General features: G+C 40.1%; 1 protein-coding gene across 1 annotated transcript in view; it reads left to right on the forward strand.

Annotated features, from left to right (window-relative positions):
• The first annotated feature begins 207 nt into the window (after nucleotides 1–207).
• The window catches only part of LOC127570987 (bile salt-activated lipase-like), a 28,151-nt gene continuing 4,322 nt past the window's right edge, over nucleotides 208–24,036 (forward strand). The window contains 10 exon segments of the mRNA XM_052016958.1: nucleotides 208–918; nucleotides 1,354–1,628; nucleotides 6,081–6,270; nucleotides 8,269–8,551; nucleotides 15,321–15,440; nucleotides 15,443–15,523; nucleotides 18,246–18,334; nucleotides 18,336–18,409; nucleotides 20,874–21,109; nucleotides 23,685–23,861. Coding sequence (XP_051872918.1) covers nucleotides 208–918; nucleotides 1,354–1,628; nucleotides 6,081–6,270; nucleotides 8,269–8,551; nucleotides 15,321–15,440; nucleotides 15,443–15,523; nucleotides 18,246–18,334; nucleotides 18,336–18,409; nucleotides 20,874–21,109; nucleotides 23,685–23,861 — 2,236 coding nt within the window.

A 24,036-nucleotide genomic window follows, 5' to 3' on the forward strand; every position in this document is an offset into this window, starting at 1 on the left:
GACTTTGTGTTTTGTTATTCAGCATAAATTGATTAAAGCTTATCTAATCTCTTAAATAATTGTACAAACCAAGATTTTGTAACAACACAAGATAAAACATGTTGCAAAGGTTAAAGGTGTTACTGATAAAAGGAGGTGGTGTACAGGAGAATTATTCAACTGACAGTAAGGTGCTTTGACTGACTTAAGACTGCGGGATTTGCCACCATGATTTGTGAAGTTTTCATTCTTCTTTGCAGTTTTAATGCATTATTAATATCTGCAGATCTCATTAGACAAACGGATCTTGGCTTGGTCCATGGCACATTGGAACAATGGGATAATAGAAGCGTGGAATGCTATCTTGGGATCCCCTATGCTGCACCTCCAGTGAACATCCTTCGATTTCAGCCTCCCAAGCGACATCCTGTATGGAATAATACCCTGAATGCAACGATGTTTGGACCAATGTGTCCTCAAGAATTTCTTGACGCTGATCAAGTACATGGCAATGAGGACTGCCTCAAGCTGAACATCTATGTGCCACATAAAATGGCTGTTTCTAGCAAGTTGCTGCCAGTGATGATATGGCTTCATGGAGGGTCCTTTGTCCTTGGCTCTGGGAATTATAAGGCTCACGTGCTAGCTGACTTTGGCCAGGTTATTGTAGTGACAATCAACTACAGACTTGGGGTGTTTGGATTTCTTTCAACAGGAGACAGTGCAGCAACTGGCAATAATGGACTTCTTGACCAACGCTTTGCAATATTGTGGGTAAAGACCAACATCAAAAATTTTGGTGGCAATCCAGAGGCCATAGTAATATTTGGACAGTCTGCAGGAGGTGTTAGTGTTGGATTACAATGTCTGTCACCTCTCAACACTGGACTCTTTAATCAAGCAATTTTACAGAGTGGGGTTGCTGTTGCACCTGGGACAGTGAGGTTGGATGATCCTTCCATCTGGGCTAAAAAACTTGCCTCTATGTTATCTTGCCCAGTTAATGATAGCTTCAGTCTAATAAGTTGTCTGCAGGCGAAAAAATCAGTAGAACTCATTAAAGGTGCATTAAGCTGCATAACTTTAATTTTACATTTGTTCCAACTGTGGATGGTTTATTCCTTCCCAAGTCACCACAAGAACTCTCCAGAAACACAAGCTTGGTCAATCGATTTCCTATGTGGCAGGAGTTAACAGTCATGAGGGAAGCTTAGCCTGGCCACAAATAAAGAAGATCAATCCCAAGCTGACTTTGTTAACTTTGCATCATCGTTTCTCCAACTGACATCAGATAAAGTGGCAACAGTGTCCAATGCCATATTGTGGGAATATAGCGATTGGAAAGATCTTAATCACAGCTCTTTCCACCTTCAGAGGCAAGCACTTGATGTAGTTGGTGATGCAGGTTTCGTCGCGCCACTGGTGATAACAAGTGACTTCATAGCCAATGCAAGAAAGAATGTTTACATTTATTACTTTACTAAACACCCTAACACATCTCTATCACCTGAATGGATGGGAGCAGGGCACGGAGATGAGCTTGTGTTTATATTTGGAGTTCCAATAATGGGAGGATCACTTGTAGGAGAGAAGGAGTTGGCCCTGAGTCGACAAATAATGACATATTGGACAAACTTTGCTAAAACCGGGTAAGTTGCAAGTTCATTTTATGAATATCCTTTCAGAGACAGAACTAATATAACCTTGGGAAAGTATTTGGATTACATGGTACTTACCTGTCAGCAATGCACATAACAGGTTTTTATTGGAATAATTCATAACTTATTGATATTAAATATAAGTGTCAGTAAATTCTGATGAGAATAGTGGTCAGGTCAGAAGGAGGTCTATGGTCATCATATAGCCTGCAATCTTCAGAGTTCCACCAAAGCTGATCCCTTGTATGCTTTCCCTTCCTTTTCCTCCCAATTAACAGCGGTGACCTCAATGGTCCAGTTTATGCACTAGAATTTTCTCACTGAATTTTCATAGCCTTCATATCATACAAACTTACTTCTGTCTGATTATGCTTCTTTAAAACAATGTGAATATTTTTCTCTATTTTACAGCAGATATATTTGATGAGGAAGTGGAAAGGATATCTTTCTCTATACATATCCATCTCTTTGCTACAAGATGTTTAGACTTGATATTTCAATACACTTCTAGATGAGGCCCTTTGTTCTGCCCTATGCAAATTTGTCATCAGATAATCTGCAGCCTGAGACTTAACTCACAAGAAGTCTTTTTCATCCAACACCCCTGCTGACCCAAATTGACTCCCAATGCCTCAATTTTAAAATCTTTGTTTTTGTTTCAAATCCCTTTATTGTCACAGCCCTCCTTATCTCTGTAATCTCCTTCAGGCCTAAAACCTTCCATGTATTTGTACTGGTCCATTTCCAACCTCTGGATCATTCCCAAATTTATCTGCTCTTCCTTTGCCTGTATTGCTTTCAGCTCCCAAAGAGATAAGCAAATATCTCTACGTCTCTACCTAAATACCTTTCCATAGTTCCTCCATATAATGCACCTCTTTAAGTTTTCAGTCATCTGCCCTGATATTTCATTGCATTGTGCAGTGTCTCCTCTGAAGCTCCTTGGGATGTATCACCATGTTGTTGTTAACTTGCTTCTAGATGTAAAAATCAGTTCACTGTTTACTTTAGCACAGACCCATTTATCCACATTCTGTACACTTGCCAGTAACTCACCACAGATCCTTTACAGCCAAAAGGCTGGAAACTGCACACAACTGCAAGAACCCCATGCATATCTTTTGAAGAACCTCAGTGATCAGAGGATGCCTAGGCTCATCCATTTAAAATAAAGCTTGCTTGAAGATAGACTGAAACATCAGACTGGATAATGTGCTCTAATGGAGGGAGTTGGGTTTGACCACCAACCTAAAAGCAAGTGTGTTATTCAAGTGGGGTGCACATCTTTCCCTACTTGTTTGGCAATCGCAAGCTACAAAATCATGCAGTAGTTCCACACTGCATGACTGTGGGACAACACTTGTCCCAAGTCCTGACAGGAACTTTCCTCCAGAGGTTTCATCAAGGAGATGGCAGCAGCAGGAGCAGTTTCTTGACAGAGGTAGTGGTGAGGGGGGGTTTGGTGTTGTCAGCAACAACAACAGGAGCAAGATTTCCAGATAAGACAGCTTGAAAGCAATGTCTCTGAGACAGAAGCAACAGGATCCCACCAGGCACAGGAGCAGGAATAGATCAGGCACAGATCTGTCAGTTTTCTGAGGCTGTGATTAGCAGAATAGGCAAGGGGAATCAGTAATCAGTAGTTGGACATTCAGAAAGCCTGGATAAGTTGCCATATAAATAACTAATAAATAAAATTATAGCGTACAGTATTGAGGTTAATATACTAAATGAAATGTGGATTGACTAACAGAAAACAAAGAGTAAGGACTAAATGGGTCATTTTTGAGTTTGAAGACTAACACCATGGGGTGCAACAGAGCTCGATATTGGGCCCCCAACTCTTCACAGCTATAGCAATGATTTCGATGACAGGACCTGGCATAATATATCCATGTTTTCTGATGATACAAGGTAGACATTTTGGGAAACATGGGTTTCTTTTTAAATGAATCACTGAAAGTTACCATGCAGGTTGAACAAGCACTTAGGAAGGCAAATAGTACATTGGCCTTTATTGTAAGAGAATTTGAGCACAAGAGTTACCTTGCCATTCTGCAAATATATGGAGCCCAGGCAAGACATCAGCTGTAATAATGTTTGACCTGGTCTCCCAACTTAAAGAAGGATACATTTGCCATAGGGGGAGTGCAGTGAAGCTTCACCAGGTTGATACCAGGGAAGGGGATAAATGCCCAATGAGGAGAGATCAAGCAGACTGGATCAATATTTTCAGTGTTTCAAAGAATGAGATGTTATATTAATGAAATGTACAAAATTGTTAAGAGGCTTGACAGGGTAGACATAGGAATAATGTTTTTCCTGACAGGGATGTCCAGAAATAGGGGTCACCATTTCAAAATAAAGGGTCAACCATTCTGCACTGAGATCTGAAGAACTACCTGAGAGACCTGGGGATACTCAATCACTGCATGCGTTCAAGGCAAACATCAATAGGTCATTGGATATTAAAGGAGTCAAAGGAAATGGAATTAATACAGGAAAGTGATACTGAGGTAATGTATCAGCCATGATCATATTGAACGCTGGAGCAGGCACAAGGAACTGAATGGTCCACTCTTACTTTACTTTCTCACATACTTATGAGCTAAGAGCAGCAGGAGCTGGGTCACCTGTGGCTGGAATGGATCTTGGAGGCAACAGAAGTAGGGTTGGAGTCCCTGCTGAGAAAGTAAGGTCTGGGTGTGACAATGGTAGGGGTGTGGAGCAGGGTCTTGGAGCAGCAGTGTGCCAGAGAAATTAACACCAATAGTTACACCATTGCTTGGAGTGATTGAGGGGTGGACAGCATTAGATTGAAGGGAAATTGAAAAATACAGACAGTGAAAAGACAAAGTGGCTGAGATATTAAAGGCTATAGGCAGAGTGAGATAACAATGGGTAGGATATTGATGGGTGTGGAAAGAGCCGGACTATGCTGGGTGGGACATCAAGATTACCAGGAGTGAGATATTGAAAAGGATGAGAAGAGAATGGAAATAAATTGGACAGGATGGAATTCAACTGAAGAAGCTCCTGTTGAGGAACCAACTTCCTCTGGAGTTTACCGAGATAACGTTCTGAAACTTGTGAAATCTCTCAGGATGAGGCATGAAGCAAATGGAAAAACCCATCTTAAAACAGTCCAGCCCCAATTCCATGCTGAATGAATGTGGGCAGGAGGGAGAGTGGGGGTACTGAAGGGGCAACAACCTGGAAGTAGCGCAGGGTGGAACAGAGGCAGTAGCAATGGAGATGGACACCAGAGGATTGTTATCCACCCCTCTTCAGCATGAACTCACTCATCTCTGCTTTGATTAGGAGCTGCAGTGCCAGCAGATGGAAGGATGTTAATGCATTAGAAACAGGTCAGAGAAGATTTACTGGATTAATGCATGGAATGCTTGTGTTGTCAGGAGGAAAGGTTAGGCTTGAGCTCACTGGAGTTTAGAAGAGGGAGAGGGACTCATTGAAACATGTAAGATCCTGTGGGGTCGTGACAGATTGGAGTGGAGAGGATGTTTTCTAAAATGAAGGGTTTAAAAATAAGAGATCACCCATTTAAGACCAAGGTAAGACAACAACATTTCCCCCAGGAAGCTGTAAATCTTTGAAACTCTCTTCATGCAGAATCTTTGATTTTTTTTGAGGTAGAATTAGATAGGTAGTTGATAAGCAATGGCGTAAAAGGTTATAATGGGTAGACCTGAATGTAGAGTTGGTGTTACATCAGATCAGACATGATATTATTAAATCTAGAGCAGGCTTAAGCAGCTGAGTGGCCTTGTTTATATGTTTATTTTTATGTTTGTGAAATTTTCTGTTCCCTTAAGAATCTGGTCATAGTGCAACTTTATTATCTATTCTCATCCCACCATCTTTAAACAATATTACAGTTTAAGAAGAAAAAAGTTCATAAGAGTAATATTAGCACTTACTAGAACTTATTGTTCAGAACCAGCTGAATCCTTCACCACATGTTTCTACACATCACCAAGTTCTCCAGTGTGGTAAAACTGGAAAACAGGTGGAGTGAAAACAAGCCCTATCCATAAAATTAGTGGACTATGCCTCCTACTTTTTAAAAAATGTAATATTCTACTTAATCATTTTGAAAGGATAGTCAATTTAAACGAAGGCTGACTTTGGGGAGACTTCTAAACCATACACCCAGGTTTCCCTTTGATGCTTTGTAAATATTGTTATAAAGCGACCAAATAAATGAGCTCTCAACAAGTACCAGAGTCATGAGATCCAGACTGCATTCTATTCATTGGATCAACTTGTTGTCATGCTAACTCAAGTATCAGACTCTCAAACATTGAATAAGACCTAGCTTAAAGTTTCGACAGAAAAATACTCTAGAAAACATAGAATATTGGAAAGACCTCGCACAACAGTTTCAAACACTTGAGAAAATAATTGACTTATTCTCTCTTTTAGTAATCCAAATTCACCCATGAAAGTGCCAGTTAACTGGCCGAAGTACAACAAGAGAACCTCTCATTATCTCCAATTGGATATCAACCTGTCGGAATTGAATGTAAAGAAACACCTAAAGCCCAGACGGGTTAATTTCTGGAACCAGCTCATCCCTAGATTGCAGAAGGTTAAGGAATGTCCGGTTACAAAGGTATAGTTTTGTTAAATTCCAGTCATTTTCAATGTGGGTTTATTGTGGTACCCTGGAACAGCAGCATAGTAGAAGAACATATGTGAGGTGTGGTTTTGGTGTTGCACTGGGCTAGAAGCAATTATAAAAACTTGGCTACAAAATGTTTAACACAGAAGCTCCAGGCTGAAAATTGAAGCATTTATTAGGATTGATTTGTTTAGCAGTACATAGAACGTGAGGAGGTTCGTAACACCGCAAGTCACAAGAATGAATGTGATTGTGTAATTGTAGCTCATTGGTAGACATACTACTATTAAAGTGAGTTGTAATGATGGCAAGACATTCAGCTCCTTCTCCTTGACTATTAGCTGCATAAATAAAGTGCTATTTATCTATGCAGTTAATCCTTTGCCATTCATAGATTAGAAATTAATGCATTTGCAATACTTGGCCACTTCTGTCATGTAGATCCTAATTCACTTTGTGTTCAATTCAAATCATCAACTCAAAAAGTGCTTAACAATGAATATTTAGGAGTTCATTGAATTTATCAGTGTTGTTTCAAAAATAAAGAACGAAAAAAATTATGGCCTATATGTGGTATTTTGTTTTAGGATTTAAGTTCATACTGAAATCAACCACTGAAAAAAACACCAGTTCAATGCAAAGTGTAACAATAATTGTCAACAGGATCCACAGTATTTGGAAAAAATATCTATTAACTACCTTTGATTTTCAAAAGCCAATCATTAAAGTATCTCAGATAAAAATAGACAACAAATTGTCTGAACAGATTGAGAATTAGCTTAGGAACTGAAGAGTTAGGAGCAAATAGATATGTTCTGTTTTGGATAGAATAATAGTAGGTATTCAGCAAGAATTTCATCAGCTATTCAAGGTATCTTCAATAGAATTATTAAATGTTGTTTGCTGATCATGTAACATTTTGTGTCTAAGTAATTGGTAAAGAGAGGTGTTGTACTAATGTTGTATTTGGACCTGACACTGCATTTAGCTATTGATGTGCTTTTATATGGAAGGTATTGCTTAAAACACCAGTACTGCATGCACAATATAAAAACAGTTTCAGTGTTTCCACAAGTAGAGATTATTCAGGTAAAACAATTGAATAACCATTGATCATGTTCTGAAAGTAAGCAATTAATGTAGTTGTTAATAAGGCAAATTGGAGATCAAGGTCTACTCCAGGAACATTGACATTAAAGTAGAACAAGGTCCACAAACATTTTCTAAACCAATGGTAAGACCATTTCTGTAACACATGATGCAATTTCGTCAACCTATTCCAAGGAAGTGTATTAGAAAAGATTCATTGAAAAATGGGCAGGATGTTTTCATGTTTTAGGGTACAAACGTTCTTTTAAAACAACTACATACAATTTTGTGGAGCTGAGATGTGATGTTGAAAGGCCAGGTTAAAAATAAAATAATATTTATTTAATGTAAATAATGAGTATGCTTTCAATTTATATTTCAATTTATAATGCAGGCACCACTGGCAAGATTGACATTAATTGCCCATCCCAGTTGCTCTTGTTTAACTGAGTGGCTTGCTAGACCATTTCAGAGGCAGTTAAGAATCAATACCTTTTATGAGTATATTGGTTTAACACAGCAGATTTCCTCCTCTATATGATATTAAAGATAGAGGCAAAGGGCACAAGTACAAGGTTGTCTTTTTTTGACAAGTAGTCTTTGTCCTCCCCAAATTGATGGATATGCGCAACAATTCCTTGAGAATAGAATTAATGTTAATTGACACTTTGGAAACCGAGATTGATATATGCTGAGAAGAATGATGATTATAGAAATATTAAAAATAGTCTGATTTTTGTGACTGTTTATGGGGCAGGAAATGATATTTCTTAATGGTCGCCTCAGGAAGAATATTTACAATGGAATGAACATCCGTACATTCTGAATTGAAGAAACTTGATAAACAGAACAAAGATTTCTTGCTTCAAAATTTCTGACGCTCTCTTTCTCCTTTGCCAGCCCCAAAATGATCCCTTGATTTGGACCCAAAATGGTCTTTTACGAGGTATCAGGATTCAGCAGAATGGTAAACTGACAGATATTTTCAAAGGAATTCCATATGCACAGCCACCTACTGGGGAATTGCGTTTCCAAAAGCCAAGACCATTGAATTCATGGAAGGGTATTCGGGATGCAAAAACATATGGAAATATCTGCATGCAGGACCAAGTGTTCAAAAAGGATGTCCAGGGTGATGAAGATTGCTTGACCCTGAATATATGGATCCCGAATGGCATTCAAGGTAAGGTACTGAGACCACAAAGCCTCTGCTGAATTTAGTGAACCAATGAAAAAGTTATTAAAGCTAGGTTTAGTGGTTATTTGAGAATGATTTAATTTATCATATGCATTTATAAAAATGTGATTATTTTAGAAACTATTAATTTTAATGGCTGGGAAAAATCTAATCCTGTTTGTTGAACTTCAACAACTGGCCTGAAGTCAAGAAAACAAATAGAAATGGCAGCTGAATAATGATGAAGGTAAGTTATTGGATTGATTCGACAGCTTTTGTTGTGCTTATATTTCACTGATGGGTTGTATTTCTCGCATGTTCTCTTTTGGCCATAATCAAATATTTGAATCAATTGAAACAATGAATTATTGAACCAATCAGGTTTTGGCCTACATATACTATACAAGTCATTCAATCACTGTCCTTCTATCAAACATCATTCACTTGGGAACAGTCTTGCCTCTGATGTGGAAGATCATGGGTTCAACTTCTATTTAAGATGCTTGAACTCAAAAATTTAGACTGACAACCCACTTCACCAATGAGGGAGTACTGTAATATCAAATTTGCTGTCTTTTATAAGAGCTGTTGAAAATGAGCAAATTGCTTACTTTCTCAGGTGGATGTGAAAGATGCCATGGCACTATTTGAAGCAGCACAGGATAGTTAGCCCCACTGATCCAGCTAATACAAATCCCTCAATCAACATCTCAAAGGTACTATCTGGTCTTTGAAGTTGGTGGCAAATTGTTGCGTACAAATTGCCTGCTGTATTTCCTACATTACCTCAATTCAAGAGTGTTCATTGGCTATAAAACACTTTGGGATATTCCAAAGTCATGAAAGGCTATCTATAAATGCACGTTCCTCCTTCTTCTTGGTTATAATCACTCAGAAGCCAATGTTTTACTTTCCACAGGACTTTATTCAGAATTCTAATGCTCAGTCGTCAATATTGCTAAGTGCACCATTCTTAAGTGCTTGTAAGTCTGTCACAAGATGTTTTACCTAAACACTTACTGTATTTATGCAAGAACCTTTTTGATATAGGCAACATACTGGGTTCCCCAATTGACTAGCACATCACCTCCAAGCATTAAACCATGAGCAAAGATATCCAACCACAGGAAATCTTACCACTATACAGTGCACACAATTACATTCTACACACTGCAGACATGCATTTCCTGATCTGATTTACCCAATGAGTTGTCACATGATCACATCATCAAATCTCCATCATTATGCATAATCATTCTTTGCAACCTGAACAACTCCAGGATCAGAAAAATTGCCCTTTCCAGAAGTAAAAAAAGTGTATTTTTTTCATAATTTAAACTGTAGGTCTCAGGATGGAATCATTTGCATTGGGGTTGCCAATGGACAAACTAGTATTCTTGTGACATAGAAGGAGGCCATTTGGCCCATCAAGTCAATGCCAGCTCTCAAAGCATCCCCATCAGTCTCATTCCCTTCCATATTTCCTTATAACCTATTCTCTCTCAAAAGCCTATCCACTACCCCCAATTCTCTTGCAATCTACCTACAGTTGGGGTAATTTAAAGTAGCCAGTTAACCCACCAACCAGTATACAGATATAACCAGAAACACCAACCAGTATACATTTAGGATATGGGAGGAAAGTAGAAAACCCAGCAGAAACCTGCACCATCACAGGACAAATGTACAAACTCCATGCAGACATATTCGACGTCAGGATTAACCACGAGGCACTGGAGCTGTGCAGCCGCAGCAATAATCTGCACCACTGTGCCAATTAATCTGAGCTCAATGTCTACTTCACAGCAGTGTAAGAAAGTATTAACAATTCCAGAAAAGTTCTTGTACAAGTAAAAATGACTATGAAGTTGAGAGAGTGCTATAAAAATTCACCTGGTTCTTTAGGTAGGTAAATCTGCTGGTTTTTGCCAACTTGGTCAATGTGTGATTCCAAACTGCCTTCTGAAGTGACTTTATCAAGCTGTTACCTAGGGGTCAAGAAGGCTGCCCAGTAACTCAGAGGAACTGGAAATGGGCAATAAACAACCCCCTTGCCAATGGATGATAAAGAGATGGCAGAAGAACTAAATGAGTATTTTGCATCGGTCTTCACTGTGGAGGACATCAGCAATATACCAGTTAGTCAGGGGTCTCACAGAATGGAACTGAGTTCAGTTAAGATTACTAGAGAGAAGGTGCTAGGAAAACTAAATGGGCTAAAGACTGATAAGTCTCCCGGACCGGATGAGGTGCATCCCTGGGTTCTGAAGGAGGTGGCTTTAGAGATAGCGGAGGCATTGGTGATAATTTTCCAGGAATCGATAGACTCCGGCATGGTTCCGGAGGACTGGAGGGTCGCAAATGTAGTTCTGCTGTATAAGAAAGGTGGGAGGCAGCATAAAGGAAATTACAGACCTATTAGTCTAACATCAGTGGTGGGAAAGTTATTGGAATCGATCCTCAAGGATGGGGTTATGGAATACCTAGAGGTGCAAGGCAAGATAGGTCCTAGCCAACATGGTTTTGTGAAGGGAAGATCCTGCCTGACCAACCTATTGGAGTTTTTTGAAGAAATCACAGGTAGGGTGGATAAGGGAGAGGTGGTAAATGTTGTGTATTTAGCCTTTCAAAACGCCTTCGACAAGGTGCCGCATAAGAGACTGATTAATAAGATGAGAGGACATGGAATTACAGGTAGGATAACAGTATGGGTGGAGCATTGGCTGGTTGGCAGGAAGCAAAGGGCGGGAATAAAAGGACCTCGTTCTGGTTGGCTACCGGTTACTAGTGGTGTTCCGCAGGGGTCGGTGTTGGGGCCGCTTCTTTTTACCTTGTACATTAATGATTTGGATGATGGAGTAAATGGTTTTGTGGCTAAGTTTGCAGATGACACCAAGATAGGTGGAGGAGTAGGGAGTATTGAGGAGACAGGAAGGTTGCAGAGAGACCTAGATAGTTTAGGAGAATGGGCAAGGAAATGGCAGATGAGATTCAATGTTGAGAAATGTGCAGTTGTACACTTCGGAAACAGAAATAAACGGGCAGATTATTATCTAGAAGGAGAGAAAATTCAAAGTACAGAAGTACAAAGGGACTTGGGGGTACTCGTGACGGATACCTTAAAGGTTAACCACCAGGTCGGATCGGTGGTAAAGAAAGCGAATGCTATGTTGGCATTCGTTTCGAGAGGTATAGTGTATAAAAGTAAGGAAGTGTTGATGAGGCTCTACGGGGCACTAGTGAGGCCTCATTTGGAATACTGTGCACAGTTTTCGGCCCCATATCTTAGGAAAGACGTGCTGATGTTGGAGAGGGTTCAGAGGAGATTTACGAGGATGATTCCCAGAATGAAATGGCTTACGTATGATGAGCGTTTGTCAGCTCTTGGACGGTACTCACTGGAGTACAGAAGAATGAGAGGGGACCTCATATTTAAAATGTTGAAAGGACTGGATAGATTAGATGTAGCTAGGCTGTTTCCCTTGGTGGGTGAGTCCAGGACCAGAGGGCACAATCTTAGAATCAGAGGGTACAGGTTTAAAACAGAGATGAGGAGAAATTTCTTTAGCCAGAGGGTGGTGAATTTGTGGAATTCCTTGCCACATACAGCAGTGGAGGTCAGAACATTGGAGGCATTTAAGGACGAGATGGATAGATATCTAAATAGTCGGGGTATCAAGGGATATGGGAATAAGGGCAGAAATTGGGGTTAGAATAGTGCGTCTGTTTTTTTTTCTTCCCCCCCCCCCCAATTTCTCATTTCTTTTTCTTTTTTTCCCTTTTCCTTGGAGCAGACTTGATGGGCCAAATGGCCTACTTCTGCTCCCTTGTCTTGTGATTGTCACACACGCCTTAAGAATTAATTAGGTTGCTCTGATTTATCACCTCTTCAGTCGCGAAGTTATTGTCCTCTGTCTCCAAGTGATGCATTGAGCAGCAACGCTGCTGTGAAGCCCACCCATTAGGGTTGGAAAGGCAAACACTCTGCCTTCAGGAATTAACTAGCTCAAATCTGCACACCTGGTAGAACAAGTGAGAACTCTTGCAACAAACTCAACGCCCAAGACATTTGGTCAACACACTTTAGGAAGATGTGCAAGCCTTAGAGAAGGTCCAGAGGAACTGGACTGGAATGGCATCAGTGATGAGAATCTCAGCAATGCAGAGATCCTAGCAAGGCTGTGATTACTTTCCCCAGAGTGGAGAAGATCAGAGGAAGATTTAATAGAGACTTTCAAAACTTATTGAAGTTTTGAGTAAATAGGGAGAAATTGTTTTCACTGGCAGTAGTGTTGATAACCAGAAGATATTTTTTTATGGGTAATTAGCTAAAGAACTCGAGGAGAATGAGTAGAACTTTTAGTTGGACAGCCAATTATTATGATCTGGAAAGCACTGCTTGCAAGAGAGAAGCAGAGTCATCAGCAACTTTCAAAGGAAAATCAGATAAATGTGCAAAAAGAACTTGCTGCAGGGTGGATGACCAGGAGAGCAGGACCAATCGGCCTGTCCCAGCTTCTTGATTCAAGGATCTGGGACAGGTCTGATGGGGTAAAATCTCTCCTGCTGTGCTATATATAATGCAGAGGAGAACTTTAGCATGAATACCAGTGCTGATTGCATCTGTGGAGTATCACCCATGAGCTGTGCTCTGTATATTTACTTCCACTGACTTCCATGGAACTAGAAGTACATGAGGTGAATACAACCAGCAGGCAATACACTTGCACATGCTTAGTATGTTTTATTGAAAGCAATAAGTTCTATTTAATGAACTCAAAAGCCATATCTGGCACTTTCTAATATTTCTTCTCGTTTACCTTTCTGTGTTAAATTTGATAGTATTTATTTCACAATTAATAACACTTCTGTGATCATTCTTTCAAATGGAGTGAGGACCTTATAGGGAGGAAATGGAGCCAATCAAAATGTGCAAATCAGTGGAAATCTGAGTCTTCTGAATAGTTCAGTAATTTGAATCCTTTTCTGCCAAGTGGAAACACATTTGTTATGTGGTAACGTGAGAGCTTTGTGTAGGTCTTTCATTTCTCTGCTTATATTTTTCCAGTCTGTGCAAACTCTTACCTTTTCAACTTTAATTCCCAGAGAGAATAACATTGAGATGAAAAGGACTTTTTTTTTATTCTGAAAGTATTTGGCAGACTCTGGTTTATATATATGCCAAACACACAGGCTCAATGAGGTAACATCAAAAACACGTCATATCACTGAAACATCAAGCCCTGACCCTGTGGAAATGTTGTGCAGTAAGTTTCAGATATCCTTCCCTATTGTACATTGGGCCTCCTTTAAAACTGTTTCCATTCATCCTTTGATTTACGAAAAAAAGATTGCTATGAATTTTATTTATGTGACTGGTTTGAATTGGGCATATTTGTAAAGTATAACTAACTCCCTTTACAATAGAGCAAGGTTTAAGTGAAACTGTGCTGAGCAATTCCATGGTGAAATAACTTTATGTGGAGAAGTTAAAGGAATTAGGTTTGTTTTCTTTGGGTGAGAGGCTTGAGATGATCTCATTGAAGGGATTTGACAAAGTTGGATTCAGGCAAATTGTTCCGAAAGTGAATAATTCAAAACCCAGGAGATAAGAATTGGGAAATTAAAAAGGAAGTCAGGGAGTCTTTTCTCACTAAAAGAAACAGTGTTCTGGAATAAAAGTCAAAAGGCTTGAAGTTTGATATTAAATGCAAGTCAACCAAGTGATTGCCTCATCCCAGAAAAAATGTTTGAAAGGAAAGATCTTTGCTTACTTTCAGTGGTACCCATAAAACTACTAAAACCAATCTGGTTCACCAATGTTCTTTTGGGAAGGAAAAGGCACCATTAAACAGATGTCTAGGCAAAGTGAAACAGTCAGGAGGGAGGGAGTCCTCAGTATTGATTCTGGACCCCATAAAGTCTCATGGCGTTTGGTCAAAGGTGGCAAAGAAACCTTTTCTGATTACCACCTATTGCAATCTCATGTTGATGTGCTACTAATCCTCCTTGTTAAACTTTACTTGGAAGAAACACTGAAGGTAGCAAGAACACACAATGTACTCAGGGTGAATGGCTTCAGTATCCAACACTGTTGTACTACTACTGACCAAGTTAGCCAGATCCTGAAGGGCATATTTCTGCATCTAGGACCTGTGACAAGCTGAATAGAGGACCAAGTCAAGGGAAAGGTATCCATTCACTTCAATCCTTGCCAATCTGCCTCAGGCAGTTGCACCTGATCATAATGGTATGGAAAGGAAACTTCACTGTGGGGGCCCTTGTGGATACTAAGTCACATTTGCACATTCAGTATATGCTCCATTACTTCATTACCATGGTAAATTAGGAAATGATTAGACATAGCAAATTCCACAGTATTTCAGTAAGAACATAATCTGTTTCAAAGATAAATATAGAAAGACAAATATTTGCCAGCTAACCAGGGAGAAACTCATTTGCATTTATTAAAATCATGCTGTAGGATCTACTATCAAATCAGATGTGCCTTGACACATCTTAAGGACTGTACCTCTAATAGCATAGTTTATGTTCAGTTTTGAACTGCGACCATCAGCTTAGATTATTTGCTCACGAGGAGTGGGAAGTACTAACAACATTTTGATTCAGAGCTAAGAGTGTCACCCACTGGATGATAATTGTCAAGACTGGTAAACCACCTGGAATGAGGCTCATTTTGTAAGGTGTAGCTTTGAGGTATAAACAGGATTAATTTGCCATCTCACTCATTCCTATTGCTGCCTTACCTTTACAGATGCATTGAAGAAGAAACTGGCTGTCATGATTTGGATTCACGGAGGAGCATTTGCCATTGGATCAAGTCATGGCATCGGTCTTATAAACAGCTCTTTGTATGATGGCAATGAACTGGCCCACCGGGAGAAGTCATTGTCGTGACTGTCAACTATCGTCTGGGTGCACTTGGCTTCCTCAGTACAGGAGATGACAACGGAAGAGGTGACATTACTTTTCTACAAACAAGCAGAAGCAAACATTACCTTACAAGTGCTTTATTATCATAAAACATTCAGTTTTCTTCATAGAACCATTATATGAAAAAAAAAGATGCCTACTGGTCAAGCGTAAGAGTTTTAAGGAACATGTCAGCTAAGGAAGTAGGAATGTCTTAGGAGGGAATTCCAGAGTTTAGATCCTTGACAGATGAAGGCACGACTTCCAATGGTAAGGTGATGAAAAACAGAAATGTGCAAAGAGCCAGAAATGGAGAAGTTCAGAAATCTCAATAGGATTTAGAGCTGGGATTAAGGCAAGGAGGGGCATGAGCACAGAGGAATTTAAAAACAAGAAGAATTTTTTAATCAAGGAGTTGCTAGATCAGGTGCCAAGCCAGAAATGATGGGTGGGTAATAGCAAATCAATTGTCCACTTTACTATTCTTCCTATTAACAGGAACAGAAATAAAAATATCAGGAGAAGCAAAGTGGGCTGCCAAGTTGCTAGCACCTTTTGCATATACTATCAAATAGAGTCTTGATTTACCAGACAGTGTGCACAGCTTTTAAAAATGAAACACTGGTAATTCCAATTACTTAAAATGACCATAAATGACATTGGCATAAATGCTTCATAGAAAAGGAAGACAATTACAAATTTGCCACATTTCAATGCACTTCCTTTGTGCTTATCTGAGTTAGTGAAAAATGGAATACCATATGGTGCCGGGTTAATGATCTATTCTTCTTAGGATCACCAACCTTCCAGGGTTGTCCTGGAGTCTTCAGAAATTAGTGATTTATGTCACATACACGCCATGGAATTTTGTCTCTAATTCTTAAAACTGAGTTCTGACTCATAAACTGACATGGATATGTAGTTCAACAATAGATGAGTGAGTTTTGAGGGTTCTACTGGACCACAACTGTTAAGAAAACCACTGCTTTTCTTTCAGTACATACCATGATAGTGAGACAATTATTGGTAACAAATATGATTCCTTCCTCGACGTAGCAGTGTTTTATTTATTCCCTCAATACCGCTGAAGCAAGTACCAATAGTCCAGATGGAATCTCTTGTAAACTTCCTCCCACAAATACAAAAAACAAAAATAATTGCAAGCAAGCATTCAATATACTGTACGATAGGACTGTACAACCTCTAGATTCAGCTGTTTATCTCCTTGGCACTCAGTTTTCTATCAAAAAGCGCTAATAAAAAACAGTGACTATGGTCTTTGCTTTAAAACATCCAGCAGCCAGACCTCATTATGACTTAAATGGAATTTGTAACACCAAAATACTTTATTATCTGAAATGGAGGAAAATGAATCTTTTCAACATCAATATTCTAAGAATAACATGGTGCACAGAAAAACAGAAGAATTAAAGTAAATTCAATTTTCATGATACTTAATTATCCTCCCATTGATTTGGTGTTAGATATAGTAGGTGTTAGACCCAGAGAGGCATGTTAAGTGCCTGCAAATGTTATATCCCTTGGATTCTATCAAAGTTAAAGCAAATAATCTACATTGAAATTCTACACAGAATGTATTGAATAACCATTAAAGCATAGGAATGGGAGTTAGATCATATCTGATCTTTAATTCAACTCCTTTTACCCAACTTTGATTCAATCACTTGAATCAAACACTTACCAAATTTCCAGTTCACCCTCAGTTGTTAATATTGAGCCCATTCCATTGTTGCTATTGCTATGCTTCCAAAATTCAGTTAAATTGAAGTTTTTGGAACTAAATTTTAAAAATGGACTAGAATACACAGCTGCTTCCATTTAGTGAATTTAGTGTTACTGTTACTACCAATCTCAGGATTTAAATTTAGAATTGTCCCAGCATATGTAATCTTTTACAGGGTGAGAGAGTTAGAGATTTCCACAATCTTTTATGTGAAGAAGTATTTTATGATATCGGGCTGGAAAGGGCAAGCTCTAATTTTAAAGATCCCTATGCTTGAGGAAAAAAAAGTTTCTCCCTATCCACCCTCCCATGGACTTGTTGCTCCAAACAACAGATAAAGATTACCATCATTAATTTTTAACAGATAGATTGTGCAATCTAGTATGAGGTTGCATTGAGGACATTGGCCTACGAAAGTGGTTTAATTGGCCATAAACTTTAAAGGAATTGTTATCAAATCAAATTTGCAAGTCAAGAGAAACTTCTTGACCCAGAGAGTAGTTAGAATATGGAACTTACTACACTATGGGAGCAACAAACAAGATGCTGGAGGAACTCGACGGGTCGGGCAGCATCTGTGGAAGGAAATGGACAGCTGGTGTTCAGATTGAGACTCTTCATCTGTAATTACTACTCTGGTGTGGTTGAGGTGAATAGCATGGACATATTTCAAGGGAACCTGGATAAATACAAGGACGAAAGAAATAGAAGATCATGATGGAGGAATACGTGAAGTAATGTTGGAATAGATGTGTTGAGCATGTCCACCAACATAGTCCGGGTAGGCTGAATCGTCTATTTTAGTGAATGTGAGCTGAGACCATAGCCTATCTTCCATCACACATGGATGAAGTACCTGCTCATATTTACCAATGCAGCTTATGCTTCATGTTTCTCTGTAAACGTCAATGTCTGTAGAAGCAGATCTCTCTGCATAATTTGCCTCCAGATAGTTTCACGTTAGACTGCTAAAACTGACATTAAAAATTAGACTCTCACTATTTTTTTCATAATCATTCATAGGTAACTATGGCTTGTGGGACCAACATACAGCCATAGCCTGGGTGAAGAGCAACATTGCAAACTTTGGAGGAAATCCAGAGCTCATCACTCCTATTTGGTGAATCTGCTGGAGGTGCCAGTACAAGCTTCCACATAATATCACCAGTCAACAGAGGCCTCTTCAGGTATTTATGTAATAGAGTTCTCTTCTCTTCTGGCTCAAAAGGGGCTGGCAGTCCCACACCACTGTCCTGGGGTGGTGAGACTATTGTGGGCTTCAGTATTTCAAGAGTAAATTTCGTAGAAACTGCTGCAGGCAACCCAAGGGTCACATAATAGGGGTATCAAAAATTAGTTGCGTGTTTCATTTCATTCCGATTCAAAGCTTTAGTTCAGTAGTTATAAAATGGGAATAAAAAGCTGTTAGAACAACAGTCAAGATCAGGTAATGAAATGTCCACTTGGGAGGAGGACCATGAGGTTCAATGAGTCAGGAGGTAATGTTCAATGTGTGGGTGCAGGACATTTTGAGTTTGGAAATAATATACTAGAACATAGAACGAAGAACAGTACAGCACAGGAACAGGCCTTCCAGCCCATAATGTTGTGCCGAACCAATTACATTAGTATAAAATGCCCAACTAAACTAATCCCTTCTGCCTAGACAATGTCCCATATCCTACCATTTCCCTCAAATTCATGTACCTATCTAAGAGCTTCTTGAACGCCCCTATCATATTTGCCTCCACCACCACCCTAGGCAGTGCATTCCAGGCACCCACCACTCTCTGTGTAAAAAAAACATGCCCCACACGTCTCCTTTGAACTTTCCACCTCTCACTTTAAATGCATGCCCTCCGGTATTAGACATTTCAACCCTAGGGAAAAGATACTGGCTGCCTACTCTATCTATGCCTCTCATAAGCTTATAAACATCTATCAGATCTCCCCTCGGTCTCCGCCGTTCCAGACAAAATAACCCAAGTTTTCCAACCTATCCTAATAGCACCTGCTCTTTAATCCAGGCAACATCTTGGTAAACCTCTTCTGCACCCTCTCCAAAGCCTCAACATCCTTCCCATAATGGGGAGACCAGAAATGAATGCAATACTCTAGATGCAGCATAACTAAAGTTTTATAAAGCTGCAGCATAACTTCCTGACTCTTGAACTCAATGCCTCAACTAATGAAGGCAAGCACGCCATTTGCCTTCTTTTACCACCCTATCAACCTGTGTAGCCACTTTCAGGGAGCTATGAACTTGGACCCCAAGATCCCTCTGCTCATCAACATTGTTAAGGGTCTTGCCATTAGCAGTGTACTATCTCTTACATTTGATCTCACAAGGTGCAACGTTTCACATTTAGCCGTGTTGAACTCCATCTGCCATTTCTCTGCCCATATCTGTAACTGATCTATATCCCTCTGTATCCTTTGGCAGTCTTCTACGCTATCCACAACACCACCAATCTTCGTATCATCTGCAAATTTACTAACCCACCCATGTACATTTTCATCCAGGTGATTTATATACACCACAAACAGCAGAGGTCCCAGTACTGATCCCTGAGAAACGCCATTAGTCACAAACCTCCAATCAGAGTAAGTCCCATCGATCACTACCCTCTGTCTTCTACGGGCAAACCAGTTCTGAATCCAAATGGCCAATTTACCTTGGATCCCATGCATCTTAATCTTCTGGATGAGCTTCACATGAGGGACCTTGTCAAACGCCTTACTGAAATCCATGTAGACAACATCCACAGCTCTACCTTCGTCAATCACTCTCGTCAAAAAACTCAATCAAGCTAGTAACATATGACTTGCCCTGCACAAAGCCATGTTGACTGTCCCTAATTAGGCTATGGCTTTCTAAATGCTCATAAGTCTTAGGTATCCTTTCTAGTAACTTCCCTACCACTAACATGAAACTCACCGGTCTATAGTTACCAGTTACAGTTATAGTTATATACTGAATGCAGATAAAATCTTTCTTTCTTCTCCAAAAGACTCCAGAGAATGAAGCACAAAAATCTAGGCCAGCATTTGAGAGCAGTATTGAGGGTGTGCGGCACTGCCAGAAGTGGTGAATGGAGAATGAGACATGAAACCAGACATATACAACAGATACCATCGTGTTGCCAGCCAATGTTACCCATCAATCAGCATCACAAGAAATCATGATTATTTCAAAAAGATACTGCAAAATAATTTTTAGGTTCAGGATGTCCGTGGGGACATGAAAGTCCCTATATAAATGCAAGTCAGTGTTTCCTTTCTTCCTTTCTTCATGATCTTTGAAACTCTCAATCCTCCTGCTCCTGCTCTCCAGCAACAATTAGGTGGGTCTCAAAGCTTGCTGACAATGTTGCTTTTACATATTTCTCAGGCAACTTTCCTGGGGCTGAGCCCAGCCAGAGGCAGGCCATAGCCCAGGCACCATGTTATTTTCTCAGGAGACAATGTTTAGGGAGCCTAGACCTGCAAAAACAATTACAACATCCATGGAGATCTGGGAAGGGTGAAGAAAATAAAGAGCAATTTTATTGTCTCTATCTCAGACTGGGTGTGAATTATCTCTCATCTAATTTCCACTTCCCTTTTTGCACCCCATCACCTACCATTCCCCTCACTCCGTTTCCTCTGCAGACGTGTCATTTCGCAGAGCGGTGATGCCCGGGCCATTTGGGCTGTGAATCGAAACCCACTCCGTACTGCCCGTAGAGTTGCCCGGGCTGTGGGATGCCCACTGGAAGACAATGCTGCCATGATGTTCTGCCTCAGGCAGGTGCCTGCTAAAGATATCGTGTTGGCTATTCGAGTGACAGAGTTGCTTAACAAAGAGAAGCTGATCTTTTTTCTTCCATTTGTCCCTACAATAGATGGTAATTATTTTAGCAATAGAAATTTTAAAAAGTGAATGTATCAAAGAAAGTAAGGGAAATTCAAGAGCAATGCTTGAGCCATACAGGTATTGTGCCCAGGGGCTTAAAAAAGCTTAAGCACGGTGGTCTCAATCAAATGTGGACCCATGCCTTGGTGATTTCATTCTTGCCTCAAATGCATAAGTTGTGAGTTCTAATCCTGCTCCAGAGACTTGAACTCCTATCACCACCTTGTGCCCACCCCGCCTCCCCTCTTTCGTCCACCTATCACTGCTCTGCTTTTCCCTCCAATATATTGGGCTTCCCCTTTTCCTATCTTCAGTCCTGAAGAAGGGTCTGGACCCAAAACGTTGACTGCCTTCTTTTGTCCAGGGATGCTGCCTGACCTGCTGAGTTCCTCCAGCATCATCGTGTTTTTCATCCAGATTCCAGCGTCTGCAGTCTTTTGTTTCTCCACTTGAACTCCTGGGACGGAAAGAATAATGCACTACTGGAAGTTAAACTGAGGCCACTTCTGATGAAAGATCCCATAACACTATCTAAAGAAGAATAGTAGAGTTTTCCTGATGTTGTGGCCAATATTTATCTCTCAACCTGAAAAGAAATCAGCCATGATTAAATGGGTGGAGCAAAACTCAATGGGATGAGTGACCTAATTCTGCTACTATATCTTATGATCTCATGGTCTTATCTTAACTGGACTATCCAGTCCATCCTATATGATTGCAATGCCCTACACAACACAATGTATCCACCCCCCACCCAACCAGTATTTTATAATGAGAAAAATAACAAATGAAAAGTCTAAGCAAATTAGGAATATAAGGAGACACAAGAGACTGCAGATGCTGAAATCTGGAGCAACAAACAAATCTGTGAAAGGAAACTCAGCGGGTCAAGGAGCATCTGTGGGTGGGGGAAGGGAATTGTCGACATTTCGGGTCAAAACCCTACACCAGTCATAGAGTCATAGATTCATACAGCATGGAAACAGGCCCCTCAACCCAACTGGTCCATGCCGACCAAAATGCCCATCTAAGCTTGTCCCACTTACCAGCATTTGGCTGATATCCCTCTAAACCTTTCCTATCCACGTACCTGTCCAAGTTCCTTTTAAACGTTGTTAATGTACCTGCCTCAACCACTTTTTCTGGCAACTCATTCCATATACTGACCACCCTCTGGGTGAAAAGGTTGCCCCTCAAGTTCCTATTAAATCTCTCACCTCTCACCTTACATCTATGCCTCTAGTTCTTGATTCCCCCAACTTGGGAAAAAGACTGTGCATATTCACCCCATCTATGCTCCTCATGATTTTATACACCTCCATAAGATCATCCCTCATTCTCCTATGCTCCACTGAATAAAGTCCTAGCCTGTTCAATGTCTCTCAATAATTCAGTCCCTTGAGTCCTGGCAACATACTTGTAAATCTTTTCTGCACTCTTTGATGCAGAGTTTTGACCTGAAACATCGACCCCACAGATGCTGCTCAACCGGCTGGGTTCCTCCAGCAGATTGTTTGTTGCTAGGGGCAAAAAAGGTCTGGAACCAAGACTTTCAGATGTAAAATATCAAAACTGTCCTATAAAGATAAAAATATGTGGATGAGCCATATTAGGGCTTCCTTCTATATCAGTCCAGCACTGTACAGCAATGAGATGCAGCACACACTGGCACTTACTTCCCCTTTCTCCAAAATCAGTTTCACAATCCTCCTCTAGTCCACTCCACGTTGGCACTCCAATTCACCTCCCATTATTCATACTCTTGTTCTTTGGCCTTTGATTCAATCCTCATTGCACTTCTGCCACCCCTCACTCCTACCCCTCCACTGCTAAATATGGTATATAAATTGTGAGTAGGAAACTCTGACCTTGCAAAACAATTAACAGAACAGCATGTCCACATCACTTTATTCAGGGGTCCAGTTTCAGCTGCCCGTTTGTATTAAATTATGAAGTTAGATGTGACTTTCCATTGCCATTGGCTGACCTCTCAATCAGTAGATTGGTTAGAAGAAAGAGTAGCCTTATGCACTGGAAGCAAGAAAAGGGATTAATGAAAATATTCCGAAACAACTTTGCAATAGAGAATGCTAATAAATATTCACAGTGTACCTACATCCATCAGAAGTCCACTGAAATTTCTTCTTTTATCTTTGCACTAAAAATCTCAGATGTTAGTTACGGCTCAGGTGCCACTATATCAAAATTTGTGTGTTCATCATCTCACTCATGACACTTGGGCACAAAATCTAAACTGATGCACTGGAACTAAACTGATGCAATGCTGAGGGAATGCTGCACTGTTGGAGGAGCTAACTCTCAGTTGAACTGGTTGCCCTCTCAGGTGGATATGAATAATCCCACAGCTATGCAAGACATTCTTTCTTGCAGTGTATTTATCCAAAGGGCATTTGGGATTTGTTGATGTATAGATAAAAAGTAGGTGGCATCTCCTTAGATCAACAATCCACAAAACTGATATGCTAATTGAAGCTGTGAATTTTTCAGGATCATTTTTTTTATTTTTGACCCTTTGAAGACATTGACTCCCATCATTCTGATTACAGGTGAATTCCTCCCTGTTGAGCCAGAGATGCTGTTTGAAAACAGTAAAGATATTGATTATTTGCTGGGTTGCAACAGTGGTGATGCCCATTTGTTCGTGTCTGCCTGGTTCCCTGGAGTGAATATCCCCTTTGGAATTAGTCCGGCTAAATTCCGAACAGCAGTAGAAAAGGGCGTGGGTGAGTATTTGAAGGGTTCAGAGATCCAGTTGAATTACTTGGATGACAATCGTGAAAAAATTCAGCTAAATTTAAGGGGGATGGTACTGTTTAATAGGCAATCAGAACCTACATATAATAATAAAGGGCTTAATTATGAGCCTGGTCATAATATTAGAAATAGATGCAAGGGTAG

The sequence above is a fragment of the Pristis pectinata genome, chromosome 5, assembly GCF_009764475.1.
Source record: "Pristis pectinata isolate sPriPec2 chromosome 5, sPriPec2.1.pri, whole genome shotgun sequence".
Lineage (NCBI taxonomy): Eukaryota > Metazoa > Chordata > Chondrichthyes > Rhinopristiformes > Pristidae > Pristis > Pristis pectinata.